At 36.8% G+C, this 20,909-nt stretch overlaps 3 protein-coding genes across 4 annotated transcripts; 2 read left to right on the top strand and 1 right to left on the bottom strand.

Annotated features, from left to right (window-relative positions):
* Positions 1-361: 361 nt before the first annotated feature.
* Positions 362-3,933, bottom strand: lg04h22orf23 (linkage group 04 C22orf23 homolog). The gene is made up of 7 exons (XM_044113649.1): positions 3,848-3,933; positions 3,324-3,417; positions 3,012-3,074; positions 2,194-2,328; positions 1,929-2,063; positions 1,662-1,759; positions 362-540 (listed from the first exon to the last, which is right to left on the bottom strand). Exons 2-7 carry the CDS (start codon positions 3,415-3,417, stop codon positions 478-480), a joined length of 588 nt encoding a protein of 195 aa, XP_043969584.1. The 5' UTR covers positions 3,848-3,933; the 3' UTR covers positions 362-477.
* Positions 3,934-6,089: 2,156 nt separating this feature from the next.
* On the top strand, positions 6,090-13,268 carry klf1 (Kruppel-like factor 1 (erythroid)). Of its 2 annotated transcripts, XM_044113642.1 has the most exons (4): positions 6,123-6,237; positions 6,343-6,423; positions 7,901-8,756; positions 9,327-13,268. In XM_044113642.1, exons 2-4 carry the CDS (start codon positions 6,349-6,351, stop codon positions 9,500-9,502), a joined length of 1,107 nt encoding a protein of 368 aa, XP_043969577.1. In that variant the 5' UTR covers positions 6,123-6,237; positions 6,343-6,348; the 3' UTR covers positions 9,503-13,268. The 2 variants fall into 2 exon arrangements, with proteins under 2 accessions (XP_043969578.1, XP_043969577.1); XM_044113643.1 differs by having other exon boundaries at positions 6,090-6,423.
* Positions 13,269-15,305: 2,037 nt separating this feature from the next.
* LOC122829237 lies at positions 15,306-18,457 on the top strand. The gene is made up of 2 exons (XM_044113641.1): positions 15,306-15,437; positions 16,095-18,457. Exon 2 carries the CDS (start codon positions 16,127-16,129, stop codon positions 17,243-17,245), a length of 1,119 nt encoding a protein of 372 aa, XP_043969576.1. The 5' UTR covers positions 15,306-15,437; positions 16,095-16,126; the 3' UTR covers positions 17,246-18,457.
* Positions 18,458-20,909: the final 2,452 nt, after the last annotated feature.

The following is a 20,909-nucleotide window of genomic DNA, read 5'->3' as shown; positions in this document are numbered from 1 at the left end:
GCTTTAACTATCAGGTTTATGTAGGCTTCTTTATGCAATCAATAACTTTCACATTACAAAGCCTTGCTGTTTGTATATTGCCTTAAGGTTCATAGGAAATTGTATTTATGATCTTGCTGTTTGAGTGCCATTTATTTAACTGCACATGTGGATGAAGGTCTGTAGAGTTCATGTAAATGTGTGTGTTGTTGCTCTGCTCATGATTTTGTCGTTTTGTTTCACTCCTCTGTAATCGCTCTGCCTCTGCTCTGTGCCTGATTTTTGTCTAGCGTGAACCAAGGGCTTCGGTCGCACATCTTTCTCATCTATACTGTAATCTGCAACAGCAGCCGGGTTAACTAAAGTACTGACAGATGTAGGGTGAAGAATAAACCAAATTTATTTATCCAGTTTGTTGTTTTTCACTGATGTACAAACTTGAAACATGAGCCAGGCACCAGTTTGTCTTGTCAGTGCTGGTTATCCCTGAAGTGATGTTCACTTGCCTGTGTTCTGCTTGGAACTGCAATCTTTTTCCAAAGCCTTCAGCTCATGAAGCTTCTGTTGTTGGGAAAAGGACAGGAAAAATGTGCCGTTAATCTGACATCCTGGGTAAGTGCAAATTTATCACCAGTTTGCTTGACGATGTTCACTTCTGCTGCCAACCCAAACAATTGATTTATTTGCTATTTTCTTTTGTATATTTCTGTCATGATGGAGATCTTAAATTCCATTCCTAATGGTCTTAAAAAGTTTTAAATCTGAGTTGGTGAAACCTGCAGAAGCCACATGGAGCCCGCTGGGCAAGCAGTTCTTTTGCCAGTTGAGGAGGTACAACATTAAAATGCTAAATATTTGCCCTGCCAACAACAGGATTGTTCAACTGAGTACATCTGTCAGTATTTTGAGATCGAAGGTCTGGGGAAACTTACGAAGCAAATTTTACCTGTCCGGTTGGCATCAATGCCACATGGCACTTGTCTTTCTGCACTGCTGACTTGCGTTTTTGAAAGCCCTCAGCTGTGCAGAATATCTATTTATTTATGAAGAGTCAGAGGGAGACGAGCCTTCCTCTTATGATGAAAATATTTTGTGAAAGAGGCAAAGACTAGAAACTTCTCGCTGGAACTCAAGAACCTGAATTTTGTGGAAATGAAATGCAGAATGGACTCTTATCTGGAAAGAAGGCTGAGGAGCAGTCCAGCCCTTTTTCCTCCTTCCTCTGGGTAGGACATGTCTGACCTCTCTGTTTCGGTGCTGGCTTCACACGCAGAATGCAACTGTGGCCATATCTTGAATACACCTGGTGGCTCTTGGAGCAATCTACACCTCATGGATCTCCCCCAAACACTTGAATGCACTTTTCTTTATCACATTTTATCCTTTCACTTGCAATCAGTCATTATCTTTGACTATTACAATTTAAGGGTTATTAATGTCTGTCTTCTGGTCAAACAGTGAAATTAGCAGTCTCTTCACCATGAGTATGTTGGTCATACCATTCCTTCTGTATTGGTCCTATGCAACATTCAAATTTTCTGACACACTGAATTTAGTTTATTTTTTTATCAGTGAGACATGATCATCCAAATGAAGAACAATAAACACTTAAATATATGTGCATACATTTGTAGACAATGGATATAAAAATGTATTTTTGACAACCTGAACCACTTGCTCACCTGTGATATCTCAGATTTCACAACGAAGGAGTGCTCGTTCTGGCCCAAAGCTTCCATATCTTCTATGAACTGTTTCCTCTCTTCTATTTCATTTAAAACTACAGAAAAGAAAAATGCTTCACGTGAGGAACACAGGAGGAAAAAACAAAACGGCTAGAGAGATTCAGAGAGAAATATGAAGACTAATTCACAACAGTCAAGACTCATCCTTGATGGATTGTTTTTGTAACGCTGCTGCTCCATCTGGATCCGTGTTCTTAGCGTTACCTTCCTCAATGGGGTCGGGCTTCTGTGATTCCTCCGGTTTGTGACATTCAACTCTTTTTATTAACATTGCAGGGTCTTCATATCTTCCTGTAGCCATGAAATTCTGAAGCTTCTTCTTCTCATCCTCCATATCCCCTGAGGGTGCAAGCAGAGAAAGGATCAGTGTGACCAGTATCGGGTCTGGATGTTTCTGAACATTCTCCTGCATTCACAGGAGAATTTCATAACTACCGAAGTTCAGTCAAATGTAATTTCGGGCACATACGAAAGGGAACGGGTTGAAACATTTCCCTCTCGTAGCTCCTCCCAGCTCGACAAGCTTCAGCGTTGCGTCTCAGAGTCCTCCTAGGCTCGCCTCGGTACGCAGATTTACTTGCGGTAGATTTTTCTGAAGCAGAAGCTGACAAAGGTGCACCAACGCAAAGGGGAAAACTTTTTATTTATTCACCCGTGTGTAGCGGTAGGTATTTTTAAAACTGCTGACTGCTGAACACATACTGTGTATTTTCAGCCATATTCAGCCTAGAATTAAAACGTCTAAACATTTAACATCAATACATTCACTATCCTCACTGCGTATAAAAATACTAACTTATAAACTATAAGTACTATAAGTACTTATACTATTCCTTGCTAAAGAATCCATCTATACTCTATGAGCTTTTCACTTTTTGTCATGTTAAAGCCACATTATTTCAACCACAAAAGAGATTATAATGAAGAATTGAAAAGAAAAGTGCAGAACTGTGAGCTGTTTTTATGTTGTGCATTTGTAGCTATATAGATTTGCATTTTTGAAAACTTTTTTCATTTGCATGGATGATTTTCTGAAGGTAGCTGGATGCACTGTAATCTTATTTTAATACTGACATAATACATACCATACTTTAGAGTACTTTGTAAAGGCAACAAAAAAATCAAATGTAATTTTCCTGCTCAGCTTCACCACCATGCACCACTTGTTAGTCTGTCACAAAATCCATTGTATTACAAGCTTTTTGTTGTTGTTGTTTGTAACTAACAAGATATGAAAAATACTTTCCTGTGGTAAAGCAGTACTGCTTCTGATATAAACAGACTTACACTTTACTGGTCTGAAGCTCTCATTTCTCTTGATGTTTGTAAGCTCCGCCTCTTGTTTCCTCACTGAACAAATCAGAAGAACATCGTGAAAAGCACAAGTGAGACAAGGAGTGCTGAACCACTGACCTAGCTGCACAACAACACTATCTCAGCCTCTGAGGACACGCATGTAATGATGTTTTTTAATGTATTGTCAAAGCTTTAATAAGCTTGCCTAGCTAGGTTTTCGTCTATCTTTAGCAGTGCAGCTGATATAATATAGTTAACTTCATGAGTGCACACAGTAAAATGTAAACACATTTATCCACTCACATATCCTCAATTCCTCGGCCTCCTTGTTGTACCGGGGGTGTCTGGGACTATTCCACAGTCCTCCTCCTCCTGCACCTATAAAGATGTTCTCCATCTGTAAACACACACACGCACACGCACACGCACACACACACACACACACACACACACGAATCAAACAGAAAACCTCTTACTCCGGCTCAAAACGTTATATATATATATATTATTATTATTTTTTTTCTGAAGGTAGCTGGATGCACTGTAATCTTATTTTAATACTGAAAATAAGTATATATATATATATATATATATATATATATATATATATATATATATATATATATATATATATTTATTTATTTAAATAATGTATTTTTTTAATAACTAGCTTGTTTTAACAAAGGTTGGCTAACGACAGTACGTCGCCGCATACAATTAAAAGGCAAACGAAGAGAAATCATAATAAACTGACGACTGGTTTTTAGACAATAAAGGGAAAAGCATTCTAAAGTAGCGACACCAGTAACAGAACAACTAAATTTTACCTGCTTTGAGTTTTAATCCGGGGCTCCGCTCAAGAAGTCGGCGAAAGCGTGTTTCTATAGCAACAGCAAAACACTAGGAAAGTCGGACGTTAATGGTTGTTTCTGAATTATACTTTACGTATTATCTCAACATAATACGAAAAGTATAATTTACTTTACGTATAAAGTAAATTATACTTTATACATATAATTTATTTTATACGTAAATTAAAAAGTAATAATGAAAGCTAATTTTCGCTTAATAGTAAAAATATGTGAAAGAAAAACATTTCTTAACACCTTAATTTTTTTAAGTTAAAAACGTATGAATTTCCGAGTCTGAAATCATAATTGAGATTCAATTATGTCATGGGTTTAAAAGTATTAATTTACATTTTTAGTCAAAACTGTCAGTTTCAATATTGTAATTATCAGCTTAAAAGTAAAAATAATACCAGCACCTTAGAATACATAAGTTATAATTATCACATTCAAACTCATAGTCATGAGACACAAAGTCAAAATAGCAAGTTCCAAAACGGTAATTTTAAAATGCAAAGTTTTCTTTATGACCTTCAGCTTTTAAAGTAATAATTATGTCTTTTAAATTTTTAAACATGACGAATAAAGTAGGAAATCTAAAATAAAAACTTATGAGATGTAAAGTCATAATTATGAGATTAAAAGTCATCATTTTAATTTATTCCAGACGAGTTTCAGAGTTCTGCTTTTGAATGTCGTATCTTTGAATCTAAATCCCATAGATTCTCTTCATTGAGTTGATTTTTTATTTTTTGTAAATTTAAATACAAGTATTTTTTAACGTTTGGGCTCCAAAGTCACACATGCAATGTTAACAATACCCATTAAATTACATTTCCTGCTGTACACATGTGTTTTTAGTCTACACCATCAGAATGTCATGAAATAGAAGACAGGTGAGAAAGTTACTAAGTTTGTATAGTGTGACAACTTCTTCACAGTGTCATATTTCTGAAACAATACCTGTATTTATACCCCTCAAACAATTCAAGTTCTTGCCTCGTCCCAGGCAGGTGCTTGGTTGAGCATCTATCCCAGAATGCTTGCTGGAAAACTTTATGAATCAAACAAACTTCATGTTTAAGGCCATTCGACTTTCATTATGAATGTCTGCTGTAATCATCATTCAGATGGAAGGAGAGTCTTTATCAGTGGCCGGCTCGTCATCGCAGATCAGCAGCAGCCTTTATCTGTGCGTAGGCAGCAGGCTGCCTTCAACCCGTTTCCACAGATAAACAGCAGCGAGGATATAATCACCTTCCATGCACAGGTCTTCTCAGAAGCTGCACGTCCGCACCAAGAATATACAGACAGGTCTTCTTCTGTAAATAACTGGGCTAAACTTTCCATAAGAAAACAAAAGAGACTGGTTTTCCAGAGAGGACTTAAAACTTTAAAATACGTTTAGAAATATTTTGTTTCTATGTTTCCTTTATTTCTATTTTTTCTTATTTGTGACATACTTATCAAATAAGCAAGCTTTTCTAAAGATAGGCCAACAGAAAATAGTTTTTTTTATTTCTTCATAATAACTTGAAATCAATATTTTACATAAAGTCACACATTCCTGAAATATACCCATAAAGTCAAAGATTTATTAAAAGGTTTTCAAGATTTTGGAAATTGTCTAAAGATTACTACTTATAGGATAAAGCTACACTCAACAAAAAGAATAAGGAAATGAAAGAAGTGGGTCAATTTTGTAAACTCAGAGGGTTTTTCTGTGTTTATTTGTTTGTTTCTTTCTTTCTTTCTTTCCTTGTTTCTCTACTTGTTTATTTCTTTCTTGCTTTTTTTCAGTTGTTTCCTACTTGATTTCTGCCTTTTTCTGTAAAATATGTTCTCCAATTCGTTTTTAGGGATTTACCTTTGTTATGCCAGATATATGGATTCATTCAAATTATATATATATATATATATATATATATATATATATATATATATATATATATATGAGTGTCCACATATAAATTAAAGTTATTTTTTGTGATAATAATAATTTATTGCAATCATTTCTTCAAATATTATGCAAATTGTCAAATTGATGTACTTAATTTAAAATAGAATAAAACAATTGTCAATAGTTGAATTGAATAGTTTTTGGCTCTAAATTCTCCAGAACAAGAAGACAGAGAGTTGAGCAATGGAAAGGGTAAAGTAATTCACTCATGTCTCTTCCTCCTCCTCCTCCTTCTAACGGTCCAGAGCTACATGAAAAAGAGAGATTTGAAGTTGGACTACCAGCTGACAGAGACAGACAAGAGACATGAGGAGAGATAGTGATGAGCAGTAAGGAGACTTTACTTCTCTGAGGCCCTCGGGCTCCGAGCGGACTAGAACTGAGCTAAGAGGACTTACAACTTCCGAAAGTGAGAGGAAAATAGTCATGAGAAATTTTACAAATTTTTAAAAATTCTGTTAGAATTATAAGCACTGTTAGTATTTTAATTTGTTTTCCTGCAATCTCACCAAAGAGATTGATGGCTGCTACTCAGGCTACGCTCCCTTCCTTTAGCTCATTCTCCGGTCTTCCTCACTCCACTGACAACATGAAAGTGAGTATGGCAATGTCTGTATATTTTATTTCTGCACATTGGCAAGACAACAACATAAAAAAAAAGGTTTAAGGATGCATGTTGGGGGAGAGGATTGTAGCTGGAGTTAAAACAATATCTAAAAAAAGAAATGGAAAAGTTAGACTGTAAAATTAGATTTTTTTTTTCTGTGCAGTTGGAAGCATAACTGATATCTATTTTACTGATAGGGTTTTCTAAAATGTTCTGAAATTGTATAAGGTTACAGTGTTGCTTGTCAGTTAAAAAAAAATCATTTTGTGATCTTATTGGAAAGTGTTTTGTATTTAAATGGTATTTTACTGAGGCTGCTTTTTGAAACTTTCACTTTAGATTCATCTTTAAAAACATGAATGTGGTCAGAGCCAGACCAAGGGACATGCAAACCAAGCTGCTACTTAGGGTTTCTAGAGCAGCAGAGCCCTTAAAGTACCAGGCTACAGAGACTTTTTTTGTTTTTATTCATTTAAATCAATTAATATAGCACCAAATGTAAAATAAAAGTGACAGATGTATTGTGTTTGAACAGAAAAAGAAAAAAATGTCATAGTTCTGTTGGTGGAGTCATAATTGAGCGTAATCATAATTACTCATCGTGTGTCTGAGCTGCGTTCACATTTTTCTGTTTGCAGATGAGTCATTCAGACACATTGCTGCCACATATTTTAGTGCAGTTTATTCATTACAAAGAAGTGTATAATTATTAACAATGCACTTGTATAATTATCAAGTGCATTATTGTGGGTTTATCTTTGTGCCATACACTTTCTGTTTCCTTTTTGTAATTACATGATTTCTGAAGATATTAGGATGCATTGTATTTTATTTAGGGGTATCAGAGTAAGGGAGCTGAGTACAAATACATACCATAAGTTTCAGTTTATCATAATAGAAAAAAGGTTCTTCAGCAACTGTTGTTTTGTACTAGTTTAATTGTTTTAAAACTATTATTATTATTATTATTATTATTATTATTATTATTATTATTATTATTATTATTATTATTATTATTATTATTATTATTATTATTATTATTATTATTATTATTATTATTATTATTATTATTATTATTATTATTATTATTATTTAATGATTGTGTCCCAATCAGACAAAGTTTGTCACACAGAAAGATCCCCAAATAAATAACTGTAGCAGAATTGCCACATATTTGTAAGATTAAAATAAATTAACAACACAAGCTGATAAATGTGAGTTTCATGCTTTCAGGTTAAGGAAATTATTGTTTGTTAATTCTAAAACATGTTGAGTAAGTGCAAACAACTAAGAAGGGTTTTCCTGGTGTTTCTGACAGGCTCCCAAATTTGACTTAGGTCCTCATTAACTATAGGACAGATCCTGAAAGAGTATAATTGTGCACATTTTCAATACAGTTTTGGATGTTTGTGGAATGCAAAAACAGAAGGTAGGAGTCATCTTATGATCATACCTCTTGATCTAGGTGTGGAAGTCCAGTGATGGCGCTCTCCCTCTGGACTCTCCGATCAGCAAACTTTCACCAGACAGCTCTGAGCAGGTCCAGGTCAGCCAGCAGATGACGGAGGAGCTCCTGGATGATGACAGCCAGACATCGGTGGATCTTGAGTTTTTGCTGTCTGAGTGGAGCACAAATTCTCCCGATTTCAATCCTACTTTAGACTGTCAACAACTGGCACAACCTGACCCACACCTGATGTACCAAGAGGTGGGCATGTTCAAGGAGCAGACAGGGCTGGGGAGTGTGCAGATGGGCAACAGTGGGGTCATGGCTGAGCTCATGTCTCCTGCTGAAACCACATCAGCGCAGCCGGAGATCTACCACCATGACTACACCAGCAACCAGCCGGGTCGACGCGGATTCCCTAACGTGCAGAATATCAATCAGTTTGACATCCCACCAGGAGGCAGTGGAGACAGACACAGCAGAGGAAGTCACACTAAGTTCACTTCCTGGGACTTTAACCACTACTACACCCAGCAGCATATACCACTGTGCACCATGCCAGACAGCAGGTTCATCCAGCCACAGGTCATGACCCCCAGCCCTCGACCTTACAGCTACGTGCCTCATTTCAGTCTCAACTCCAGCTTTCTTGGTGACTACTCCCACCCCCACGGCCAGGCAACGGTGCATTTGACCAATCACCAGCAGCCCATGGTGAGCAGACCACATTTGCCCCCTGGTGGAGTGGAAGAGAAGCGTGGGAGGAGGCCCACTGTGAAAAAAAGACCTGCCATCCACAGCTGTGAGTACTCTGGCTGCACCAAGACCTACACCAAGAGCTCGCACCTCAAGGCCCACCTCCGGACCCACACAGGTAATCAAAGGAACAACAACAAGAAAAGACACTCAAATTACAACCAGAATGGGTATCTAATGTGGAAAGCCACAATTCAATAAATAAGGTGCTGAGTTAATGATTACATGTAATAATTTACAAAAACGGGAACTACACTAAATATGTCAAGTCATTTCAAGTTTGTTTTGTATAGCACAACAGTTCAAAGTCAGTACATTTATGTAATTACTTTGACGTTTTAGGAATTAAAAAAATGCACAAATACATAATTAAATGTTCAATTGAATAATTAAAAACTGAACTCATTGTATGTTAAAAGCCAAGTGCTTTTAAAATACAATGTCATTGTCCCGCATTGTTGTGCAAAAGTACAACAATGTTCCAAATACATCATAAAATAATGTTAGTAATAAATATATTACTAATTAAAAGAGAATGTATTCATTTTCATATATATATATGCATTATAATGCATTTTTGAAATTGCATTTTTAACTAAAAACTAAGGTATTATATTTGATGATTGTTTTTGTAACTGAATTATGGCCCTTTTGGACCTCCGTAGAAACCGCTATGTGAATTTTACAGGAGAGAAGCCTTACAGCTGTCCATGGGAAGGCTGCAGCTGGAAGTTCGCCCGCTCCGATGAACTGACGCGTCACTACCGGAAGCACACGGGTCAGAAACCGTATGAGTGCATGCTGTGTCACAGGGCCTTCTCCCGCTCGGACCACCTAGCCCTTCACATGAAGAGGCATGTCTGACCACTCAAAACCTCACATCGAGGTCTTCACTCAGTTTACTGATAACGACTGTTTAAACAGCCATTCTCAGGTAATTACTTCCTGAAAAAGCAGTACTTTTCATATAACATATGTTTCTGTTGTGTTTGCTTCGTGCCACACATGTTCTCACTTTAAGGACCTTCAACAGCTCTCCTGTTTCTAAGACTGAACAGCAACTCTACATGTTAGACCGACATCATTTGTCCTAAATGAAAAGGAAATGAAAAGACAAAACAAAAAGCAAAGCAGGATTTGTTTATTAGCCACTTATAAAAAGTGAACTTGGAACTTTTAAACCCTGCAAAATTTAAATGAGGACAAATGGAAGCTTGTTAAACCACCACTTCATATACTATACACATGTAGATAGCTAAACACTAACAGACCACCAGGAAAAAGAAGACAAAGTAAACATTGAGAAAAAGAGTTGATATCTTCTGAAGTCTGTCAGTTGTATTATGCAAAAGCACCATAAACTGCTGTTGGTTGTCTTAATGAATCAAAGGTTGAGAATCAAATAATTTTCTGCTTTTTTCCTTCCCATTTTAAAAATGTAAATATTTGATACTTTCATCTCCTTATTATCAACTAGAAATGCATATAATATTTATATTTATGATCTTTTATATCAACAGAAGGTACTATGTTATTAGAAAATGTTATCTTTATTATCAGAGGCTTTAAAGTTGTACACACATTGTTGCCATAAATCAAGAAATAAAGGCTCATAATGTTACATTTCAGAGTATGCTGAATTATTATTGGTTGTTGATCCTATGAAAGCAGAAAATTATTGACTATGACTCTAGTAAAAGGAATTTTGAGAAGAAAAACTTAAAAAAAATATATAAAAAGAAAAACAACAAATTGAAGTATCAGCTGCTTCCTGTAGGTGGCAGTCTTCTCCTGCCAGGATAGTGACTGGTAGCTGAGTCTACCGTGTTTCTAATCTGGGCGAGGGTGAGGTGAGGATGACAATCTGTTTATATAACTGAGTCCCCGCTGATTCATCCTGATTATGTCATGGTGGGAATCAACAGGATGTTGTGAAGCGCGCTCTGTGCCAGTGTCACAAAATCTGGCACATACCGCACACATACAGAGAGGAATGACTGATGAAGTGGCTATTTATCCAAATTTGCAGAACCCGCATACAGTTGTACAGAGCTTTAATCTGTGCAAAAGGAGGACTGGCTTTATGCGAAAAAAAAAAAAAAAATTAGCACACCTGGAGATGTGCAAAAGCTTTATATTGTAACGCAGTAATATTTTATTACACTGAAAATGTTAGAAAAAAAAAACATTTTTACTTCTCAATGTGTTTTTTCCGTGTTCAGAAGATGAATGTACTCAAATTGAAAGTAATATTTTTCTGAATATTTGAGAATAAGAGTAATCAAAGAGTAATTTTATTTTATTTTTTTAAATGTCATCAAGCAAAAAATAATCGTAAATGTTTGTCAAGTAGCTGGAGAGAGTGAAGACTGGGCTGCTGCCTCTTCTTCCTCTGACGGACGGACAGACAGATGGATCAGTGTTGCATGTATCACTCTGTCATCTTTCTAAAATAATGGCCTATGTTATTTATTTTTTGCCAAAAGTGTTTTTTCTTGTTTGCCTAAAACATCTTTTGGAAGAAACAGGTGGTGATTTTTACTGCAAAAAATTACTTTTGTCAAAACTGACTAGGCTTTTAATTTAGGAAGGTGACGATATAACTTTTTCCCTTAAAGATCCTCCATATACGTTAAATATCAACAGTCTACCTGGTGTTTATTTAGACCTAGTCAGGGACTGCACAACCAAGCTAGACAAACACTACAAGTCTTCAAAAAAAGAATATTTAATTCATAAAAATGTCAAATATGTTTTAGATATCAAAACAATGTTCAACGTAGTTCAACAAAGAAGACATGAAGACTCTTAAATAGTGGCTGATCAGACTCAGACACTGTAGACACAAAAACACAGTCAAAAGCAACGTGCAAAATAAACATGAGGCAATCCAGACTTCTCAAAAATGCTATGTAGTTGCATTTTATTCAAGCTGCAATATAGAACTTTAATAAAAAAAAAATGTTTTTTCCATATTTGTTAAAGCTGTCACCATGTCGTGACAGTTTCTTATGAGACGATGATCTGTGAAAACAATCAATCTCCTCCACTTCCTCCTTGATTTTTCCACAAAGGCGTTATGGGTCATTAAAACATTCTTGGAATCTGGAGGAATTTTGTTGTTAAAGGTCAAGCTTAAACAGGATAATCAGGATCTATGATCCCTTTCTTGGCTCAGCATAAAGAACAACCATTCATCGATGTGTGATAAAATGGGGGAACGATGACTGTGGAGAACCTTAAACAATACTTTAAAAAGTACACTAACAAACATCATGTTGTACCAGCTTCCCTGGGGTTGGACTGATTTTGGTGTAAGAAAATAGATAATAGGAAAATAGATGTAATGGGAAGAACACTAATTTTCTCTCTGGATCTCACAGTGCAGCATCCCTGATTGTTTTCACTGCAGCAATACAGTACTATGCACCTCATGGCAACGCTCCAGTGATTCAAAATGAGAAACATCTTTACATTCTCACTGTTTCTTAAGGACAAATTGAAAGCGTTTGTTCTCCCTGTTCAAGTCTAAGTCTGTTTGTTTAGCATTGTGTAACCTCGCAAAATTTGAGTCGCCCGCTTGGGGATTAGAGTAATAAAGCTGCTACAGACACAGGCTGAGTGCGAGGGGATTGTGAGCTGATTTGAACTGCAGTGAATGTGGGCAGAGTCAAACAAGGTCACTGCACCGTCGAGCTTCAAGGATCTAATGAAACTTCACCTGCAGGATGCGCCTGGCTCATGTGTATTCATGGTGTGTTTATATAGCTGTCGCAGCACTTTGGCTGAGTGAGATTGTTCTGAAAAGTGACCTCACGGTCCTCAACCATTTTTATTTGGATAGTTTTGAGACAATTCTTTTAGCACAAACTTTCTAAGTTTCACCAAACATGGAGGGACAGCAATGAACTGAGTTATATTTATAGTTTATTATAAAATATATTTTCTTTTTGTTGCAACATGGATTCACCCTTTATGCCACACCCGTCTGGTGTTTTAATTGTCCAAAGGCCCTTGAGTTTACAAACTCTCTGTTTACAATTTTGTTGGGAAGACAGAAGTGTTTTTTCCTGGCATTTCTTCCAAACAAACATTCAAAAGTGTTTTTATGTTAAATCTGTGTCAACTCAAGATGCTATGCCTTCGTAGAGGTCTGCAACATTCTACAGGGTCTATTCTTTCCTTACCATGAATAAATGGTTATGAGAAACAAAAGACCAGGTTTAGTGAGGATGAGAAATGTTAGATTTAAAATGTTCATGTTGTGCTCTCAAGATGAATATGGGTGAAGTTTATTTTTTTAAGTTATTGTTTTGATTTTCAACAAATTTAAGTGAGTTGCTGTTTTGCTTTACCCATTTACATATTTATAAGGAGCAGCTTGAACAACATGTCCTTTTGTCTTTCCCATTTTGAATATTGGCAAAGGGAAATGGGACTCTATGTCACATCTTATTTATACCCCAGATAAATGGGTTGTCCAAGATTAGTCATTTGAAGGTCCAGAATATTATTCAGTTAAAAAAAATTGAAAGGAATATAAGGAATGCTTTGTCTCACTGGTTTTATAGGAATTGATAGATGCTCTTGTAATTGTGCAAAAAGAATAAAAATCTAAATACTTCTCAAAGTTGGATTGTTCTTTTGTATTTTATTTTTTTGCCTCTGAATGTATTCTGCTGAAATTGGAGGTTGGATTTAGCTCTTTTTTTCTGTTTAAACTTTAGAAAACAGAAGATGGATTTAGTTGATGTAACCTGTGAAGTTTGTGTAATTTACTTTTTCCTATTAATTTTTTTGTGTGAATGTGGACATTTCTAATGAATTGAAAGGGTAGTAAAATAAACTGAAGGAACTGAGGGATAAAGGCTTTTTTTTTTTTTACACATCTTTGCCAGGTGTTCCACGTATTCAGTGTGTGCTGTAATTATAACTAAATAAAAGATAATCCACTTAAGTTCTGGTGAGGAAACTTGTACTGAAACATGTTCCCAGAAGCTTATTTATTTATCCTGCAGTGATTTCTGCGTATCTGGCTTTCCCCCTTTGTGTCATGGTCAAAGAGAAAGGATTACAGTTACTCAATGTCCAAGAGGATTTTCAGGATGAAAAGGAGATAAATATACACTAATGAGACTGAATGGGAACTGTTTCCCTGTTTTGGAAGAAGTGTCGTCGTCCAGCAGAGTGAACAATGCTGCTGTTGTCGTTCAACTCGTCTAGCCTCAGCTGAACTTCCAGCGCTGCACTGTCCTCAGATGCTCTTTCTTTGTGCATTACAGAATCGGGCTGATTGATTCTCTGTATGGATCTGGTTATATTACTTACACTGTATTGTGCAGAACCACTGAGCCGTCTCTCATTACCTTATAGCTTAGCTCCGCACAGCAAAAAGGTTCCTGCAGCATTGATTTTAATCTTTCTAGAAGACCTGCAAATGTTTTTCTTTTTGTATCTGAAGCTTTGTGTCTCCTTTTCAAAACATGTCTGAAAGAAACTGCACTTTATTATTATTAGAATAAGGAAAATAGAAACAAATTTGGCTTTTTATTGTCAGCTGATAAAAGTGCATCCATATATGTACATATATATATATATAAAAGCTTAATTTCATATAAGTCTTACTCCCTTGCAGTAAAACCTAAAGAATGTTGATTATGATCATGTCTTGATTAATGCTTAATGTTTTTCATGTTTTAAGATAAAGTCTTGTTCTTTTTTTTCATGTTTATTTGAAAACATTTTTAGTTTTTTTCCCCCATTTTATTTGCATATTCTATATATTTTCCAATCATTTTGAGTGACAAATCAGCGCAACATATACTATTTTCTATCTGCTGAGCAATTTCAAGTAAATATGCAGTAAATTGTGCGTTATTATTGCTGTATGTACCTAACCCTTTTCTAAAATATAGACAGTAAGTTTTCATTTAAGTTTATGTTGAAAATAATAATAATAATTTTATCAAGTATTTCTTCTGCCTTATGTTGTTATTTTGCAATTATGTCATTCATTTGTATTTTTTTATTTTATTTTAGTCTTTAAATTATATGTTATCATCAGTTACTCATTACTTATGTAACGTTTTTACCAAATACTTTTTTACTCTTGAGTAACTGCTTGAATAGCCACATTTTACTGGAGTGTAACCTAAAATAAACTAAAGATTCTCTGATTGTACTTAATTATTTTCTTTTTCCCTTTAAAAGGATTTCTTGCCTTCAGGCAATATTGTACCATTGTGCAACAACCAATTTAAATAAATGTCTTGAGGAGTCTAAGCTTTACTCTTTGAGCTCTGCTCATTAAAACAACCAAAACATGAGAAAGGCAGAAAACTAGAGTCAAATCCCACTGTTTAAGTCAGAGTTTGTCCTGAAATCTGTTGTCATTTTTTGTTGTGAGTTGGAAAAATAAATGCATTGATGGTGATTCACATAAAGTGACTTTTAACAACAACAAACAAACAATAAAATGTAACATATTTTCCTTTTTTAGTACATGTTCATGCGTTGTTGTTATCACATAACAGAATAATTCATAAGCATAATACAGTCTTTTCTTTCCATGAAAGCAATTTGATGGTGGCAGTTCTCTTTTGGTCCAGCTGGCTTCCCGTCATAAAGAGGCGGAGGAGGAGTGGAGGGTGGGGAAGAGGGTTATTCAGGGTGAGGATCCGACCACAGACGAACCAGCAGCGGCAGGAGATGCCAGAGAGATGCGGAACTCTGAGGGGCTCAAACAGCCTCCAGACTGCAAGGCTTCGGGTTTTCATCCTCATAAAGTTTTAGAGAAGAGGTAAGTCAGAGTTTCTTCTTCTCTCTGTGTCACTGAGGGGGTTTTCCTTCTTATTTATCTGAAATGAAAAAAGGTTTCTGGTTTAAGGCAACATATTCAGTTGTGGGGAGAAATCAGTTATTTACACTAACTGATCGGCATGCTTATGAAGTTTTTATTATTTGAATTGGCACATAAAGTCTCAGGTTACCTTTGGCACGCTTTTACCTAATGCTCTTATCTAATATTTAACTTTTAATGTTTTTGTTGCCTAATAGATGATGTTGTCAAGGACCAAAATGGCAAAAATAAATAACTATTTAAAACAAGATCATTTAAATACAGCTGGAAGCTCATATCTCATTAATATATAATATATGCTATAAATAGCTATTTGATTTTTACTTTTTCCCTACTTAATTATTTATATCTATTCCACCAAAATGTATTTAATGTCATTTTTAAAGTACATGGTTATGTATTTTTAATGAGCAGCAGAATGGGACACATGTTGAAATTAAGTTTTAATTAATGATTTATACAGTATTTAATTAATTGCTTGATAAATTGACTCAACATATTTTCTATTTATTTCAAGTTTTATTTATTTTCTTGGTTGTCGCACTTTTGGCTCTCGCTGTAATTCTCACATCATGCATTTGCGTTTGTCGCCTCTAGGTGGAGCCCTAGCCGAGCAGTCCAGTTTGAACATGGCAGCTCAGACAGTGGGTCCTGTCTTTGACGTGATGCCCCCTCTTCTCCATGCAGAGTCTGTAGCTCATGGAAGACCAGGCTCTGGTTCTGGTTCTAGTTCTAGTTCTGAATCCTACGTTGAGAAAAATGTTTCCAACCTCAAAATGCAGACACACGAGCTCCGCTCCTTCGGACTGGCGTTTCAGGAGAGCCTTGCCACTCCAGAGGACGTTGCTGCAACAGGTTTCGACGAGAGTAACGGCGACGGTGTGCGTCGCAAGCGTGAGTTCACCCCCAGTGAGAGGAAAGACGAAAACTACTGGGACAAAAGAAGGAAAAACAACGAGGCGGCCAAGAGGTCTAGGGAGAAGAGGCGGGCGAACGACATGGTGCTGGAGCGCAGGGTCCTGGGTCTGCTGGAGGAGAACGCTCGCCTGAAGGCCGAGGTGTTGGCCCTCAAGTTTCACTTCGGGATGGTCAAGGACCCGTCTGATGTGTCCATCCTGCCATTGTCCACACCACCCAGTTTGACCCCCAGTAACACAGATGGCCTCTCATACTACAACACCCACCACACCCAGCCTGTGCAGGGTGTTTGGACAGAAATGTCTCCACAGACTGGCAGTAGAGACTCCAGCGTCCGTCCATGTGTCCCACAGGCAGACAGCACTGGGTTTTATGATGACACATTGGATGAGTGGGTCAGGCCTCCACCAACACAGCATCCACAGGTGTGTGAGGCAGCGAGCGGAAGAGCAGACTCATCCGACCGTCTGAGGAACCTCCCACACAAGCTCCGGTTCAAAAACCCACCCGATGGGAGGGTGTCTTCATCACCTGATAGCAAACCTGCTGGCCCACCTGTAGCCATGGTGGAGCCGAACATCCAGGTAAAAACAGCCCAGAAGGGGGGATGGGCTGGTCAGGCCGCGGTCCAGGCCCCTTATGGGTGTGAGCAGCAGCAGCAGGTCCGGGACTCGTCCTGTGGACTCGATGACTCCTCGTTTCTTCAGAAGTCAAACAGGAAGTTCTTAGCAGGAGATGTGAGTCTGAGGACGCACATCAGCAGTTTGTCGCAGGAGGTGGCTCAGCTCAGGAAGCTCCTCTCCCAACAGCTTCTCCATAAAATCCCTTAAAAAGAAAACCTCAAACCCAAACGTTGACAGAGATCTCATCCACTCAAACATACAGTTTATAACCAATCTCCGCTAAAACAGCAACGTTTTTATAACCAATCTTTATTTCTATGTATGGATAAATCTGACAGTGACTTTTCAATTTTATTGGGTTAATATATTAGTAAGAAGACTGTGGGAAATGGGGAGAGCTTATAGAAAATAAAAAATGTAACATTAATTCTCACTGCTTTGTACAATTTCAACTATATGGTTTGTTTGACAAAATTTTTTTCTTTTTATTTATAAAATTACTCTAAAGTTGTAATTAGTGTGATTAAAATGTTTTTTTTTTTTCAGTATTTTATTCTGTCTGTTGATCCACACAAGCACATAACCTGTTAGGTTTGAACTGGCCAGCTGCAAAACTGACTTCCTCTTAATTCATTTAAAGCTATACTTTATTGTAGAATAATAATAACAAAAAATCTGACCTGATCATATTGCTTTTATGAATCAATTCTGATTAAAATTTTTTATTTTTGACAGAAAACCTCCAGAAAAAACCCTTAATGTCAAATTAAAATCTGAGTTCTTGAAAAGTGATGACAATTAAATAAAAAATATGAACATTAAATAAGTGATTGCATGAATATTCACCACCTTCAAATCAGTATTTAGTAGATGCACCTTCCACAGCACACAGTCTGTGTGGACAGGTCTCCATCAGCAGCTGCATTCCTCCGCTCTTCCTTGTAAACTGTTCAACCTCTGTCAGCTCTTCTCCTCAGACACTCCATCCTCACACGGACTGTTTGTGGTGATGTGCAGTGTTCGGCGTCTGATATGTTCAATGCTTTAGAGAAGGTCGTTTCCATCCTCTGACTCATACTTTCAGTAGAATTTTCTCTGATTTGCTGGGAGTGTTCTTTCTTTTTGTCTGGCCAGGAATACTGACGAACCAGTGAATGAACCTTCCAGTTTAAAGACCCAGATGTCTTTATATTACAATCACTTATCTGATCTCCATTTCTCCTATTCCACAGTAAGTGGAAAACCAATTGGCTGGACCTCTGTTGAATTTATGCAACGCCTTATTTTATGTAATATAATTTGCATTTAGTTGTCATTATCTTGTAGAAATCAGTTTTAGCTTTGACATTGAAAGCTTCTTCTTTCTTGTGTGGGTCAAGAAAGCTAAATTTTATTGATTGAGATTGATTTGTAAAAACAATAAAGAGGATAAAATAACTCCCCAGGATGAATGTTTTTATAGTCTGATGGAATCATGAATCCTGAAGGAAAAGGACTAGGCAGTAGTTCATAACTTCCAGCTGAAGTGCACTTGTGTAATGCTGCAGGTCAATAATAAGCACTGAAGGAAGACCGTCACTGGAAGGCTCTAAAAGGGAGGATGTGAAATAGTAATAAATAAACTAATAATAATAAACGTTGTTTAGAAAGGAACAATGTACAGCTCAAACATAAATGTTAACCAAAAGCATAAGCTAATTTGCATCTGGAGTTAAAGTCTAGTCGTAAAGTTATTACAGTCCAAGTGGTGTGAAATCAAAAAGTCCTTTCATGCACCAAAATGCAACATAAGCATTTCTTTTAGTTAGATTAGTTGATGAATTGAAGGTCAACTTATTTCCATGACTTCAAAGTCAGTAGACAGCTGCTCTGATTCAAATTGTTAAACCTCGTTTGACCAACTTCACTCTGTTGTCATTGTTTCATTAAGGTTAAACATCAATAGTTACGTCGAGCTTGAGAACTGAAAAGAAACATACATTTTGGGAAGATAGATAAGATTTCTGAAAACTTTTACGTAGGTCATTAACATTAATCATCTTCTTGGTGCTATGGCGTGTGAGGCACATGCATGAACGGTCGGGTGATGCAAATGTCAAAGTTTTATGAGTCCTCTCAGCAATATTTAGCAGCTTTTGGCTCTTTTAATCAGCCGTCTAGCTCCCTGCAAATCTGCTATATGAAGAGCACTAAGCAATTTCGATCCCACTTTTACATGTACTCACAACGCATTCAAGATGAACTCCCACCGACCAACAGAGCCATCTGTTGTTTTCATGAGTTTCTTGTTAAATGGAATAGCTGACAGGTCAGCTTGAGATTCGGAAGATCCAGTTTGGTCGCATGCATTTCAAAGGTTGAATTAAATGGGGGACATTTCGAAAGCAATAATAAATTATTGTTGGGGCGTTATGTTTAATAAAGCAGACGTACTCCAATTGCCTCAGTAGCTAACCGATCCACGCTTTATAACAAAAATCTTTTGAACTGATTCAAAAGAACAGTGCATTATTAACTAAGAGAAAAAAGAGATCAACAACATCCTGAAAAAAACAAAACATGTTGATGTCATTTATTCTTGTCTTCTTTAGGCAGGGCATCTAAAATAATTTGAAATATCAATGAAAAGTTAATTTATTTTAGTAATTTCATTCAAAAACTACATTGCACCCCCCTCTCCATGTCTTGTGACTCTCCCTCAAACTCTTCAATGGGATTTGCCTTACTGTTTTTTAAAAGTTGCAATATCTCAGTTATTTCACGCAAGAAAGTTCTGCCTTCTTATGTATGAAGCTTAATGCTTTACGTAATTCACTAGCAGAGAAAAACACAACACAGGGATATGAGTTAAAATGTTTATTGAACAAAAGACTTGAGGGGACGGATGGACTGTGTTTGGAGACGGGTCATCTGAGGCAACTTGCTGATAAAGGCTTAGGAGGAAAAGACTCAGTGTGAGGAAGAAGTCTTCAGGAAATGACCTTTTCCTGAGCTGATGTAGGAACAACCAGATGGAACATGAAACAAAGAGGACTGGATGAAAAGTAGAGAGAAAGTAGATATGAGGATGATGGGGATAAGAAGGGATGAGGAGAGATAAAGAGATGTCCAGTGAAGGGTAAGGGAGGGTTGGGACTGAAACAACATGGCTGACAGTGAAGGCTGAGTTAAATGGTTACCAAGAGACTGCTGGGTAATTAAAGCAGTGCTGGAGGGAATCCCTGCTCCTGGACATAAGTGAACATATTAACTTCTTAAGGTATTGTTTTTATTTTATTTGTCTAATTAAATGGTTTTAAAAACATATTTTTGAAATATTTTTGACAGTTTGATGTAATTTCTTTTCTGAGCAGTGATTGGTGGAGGAAAGTGTGTTCAATCACAAAACCTAGTGCTGGTTTTGTGGCATCAGAGACTTTTATTTGGAAAGTTCAGACAGGACAGAGACGTCAAAAGAACAGGGTGAAACATGCAGCATAAGTCTTTATCTGAAACTCGAGGACAGCCTCTGTATGAGTTCCCTGTTCCATCATTACACCATCAGAGCCACAATTAATCAATTTGTTACTGTAATGCAAAACAGGAGTGTATGAAATAACAAACAATGCTCCTAATGAAGACCAAACCTAAGTGTAACACAGAACTGTTTTTAATCTTATTGCCATTTAAATAAAAAAACAACAAATAATAATTATAAAAAAAATTCTGAAACAAAACTTTGGGGCGTGCTGTGGTGGCGTAGGGGATAACGCGATCCACATTTGGAGGCCTTGAGTCCTCGACACGGCCGTCGCAGGTTTGATTCCTGGACCTGTCCGACATTTGCCGCATTTCTTCCCCCTTTCCTGTCAGCCTACTGTTATATAAGGGA

The sequence above is a fragment of the Gambusia affinis genome, linkage group LG04, assembly GCF_019740435.1.
Source record: "Gambusia affinis linkage group LG04, SWU_Gaff_1.0, whole genome shotgun sequence".
NCBI classification, from domain to species: Eukaryota; Metazoa; Chordata; class Actinopteri; order Cyprinodontiformes; family Poeciliidae; genus Gambusia; species Gambusia affinis.
Note: the sequence above shows the minus strand (reverse complement) of the source record. Positions and strands in the feature narration are given on the sequence as shown.

Bases quoted from the DNA above. Each gene is read 5' to 3' on its own strand.
- lg04h22orf23 (XM_044113649.1), bottom strand. From the start codon at position 3,417: ATGGAGAACATCTTTATAGGTGCAGGAGGAGGAGGACTGTGGAATAGT. The intron at 3,075-3,323 runs GTGAGTGGATAA...TGATTTGTTCAG, and splicing joins GGCCGAGGAATTGAGGATAT to TGAGGAAACAAGAGGCGGAG. The intron at 2,064-2,193 runs GTATGTGCCCGA...TTGCACCCTCAG, and splicing joins GTTTCAACCCGTTCCCTTTC to GGGATATGGAGGATGAGAAG.
- klf1 (XM_044113643.1), top strand. From the start codon at position 6,349: ATGGCTGCTACTCAGGCTACGCTCCCTTCCTTTAGCTCATTCTCCGGT. The intron at 6,424-7,900 runs GTGAGTATGGCA...CTCTTGATCTAG, and splicing joins ACTCCACTGACAACATGAAA to GTGTGGAAGTCCAGTGATGG. The intron at 8,757-9,326 runs GTAATCAAAGGA...TGAATTTTACAG, and splicing joins CCACCTCCGGACCCACACAG to GAGAGAAGCCTTACAGCTGT.
- LOC122829237 (XM_044113641.1), top strand. From the start codon at position 16,127: ATGGCAGCTCAGACAGTGGGTCCTGTCTTTGACGTGATGCCCCCTCTT.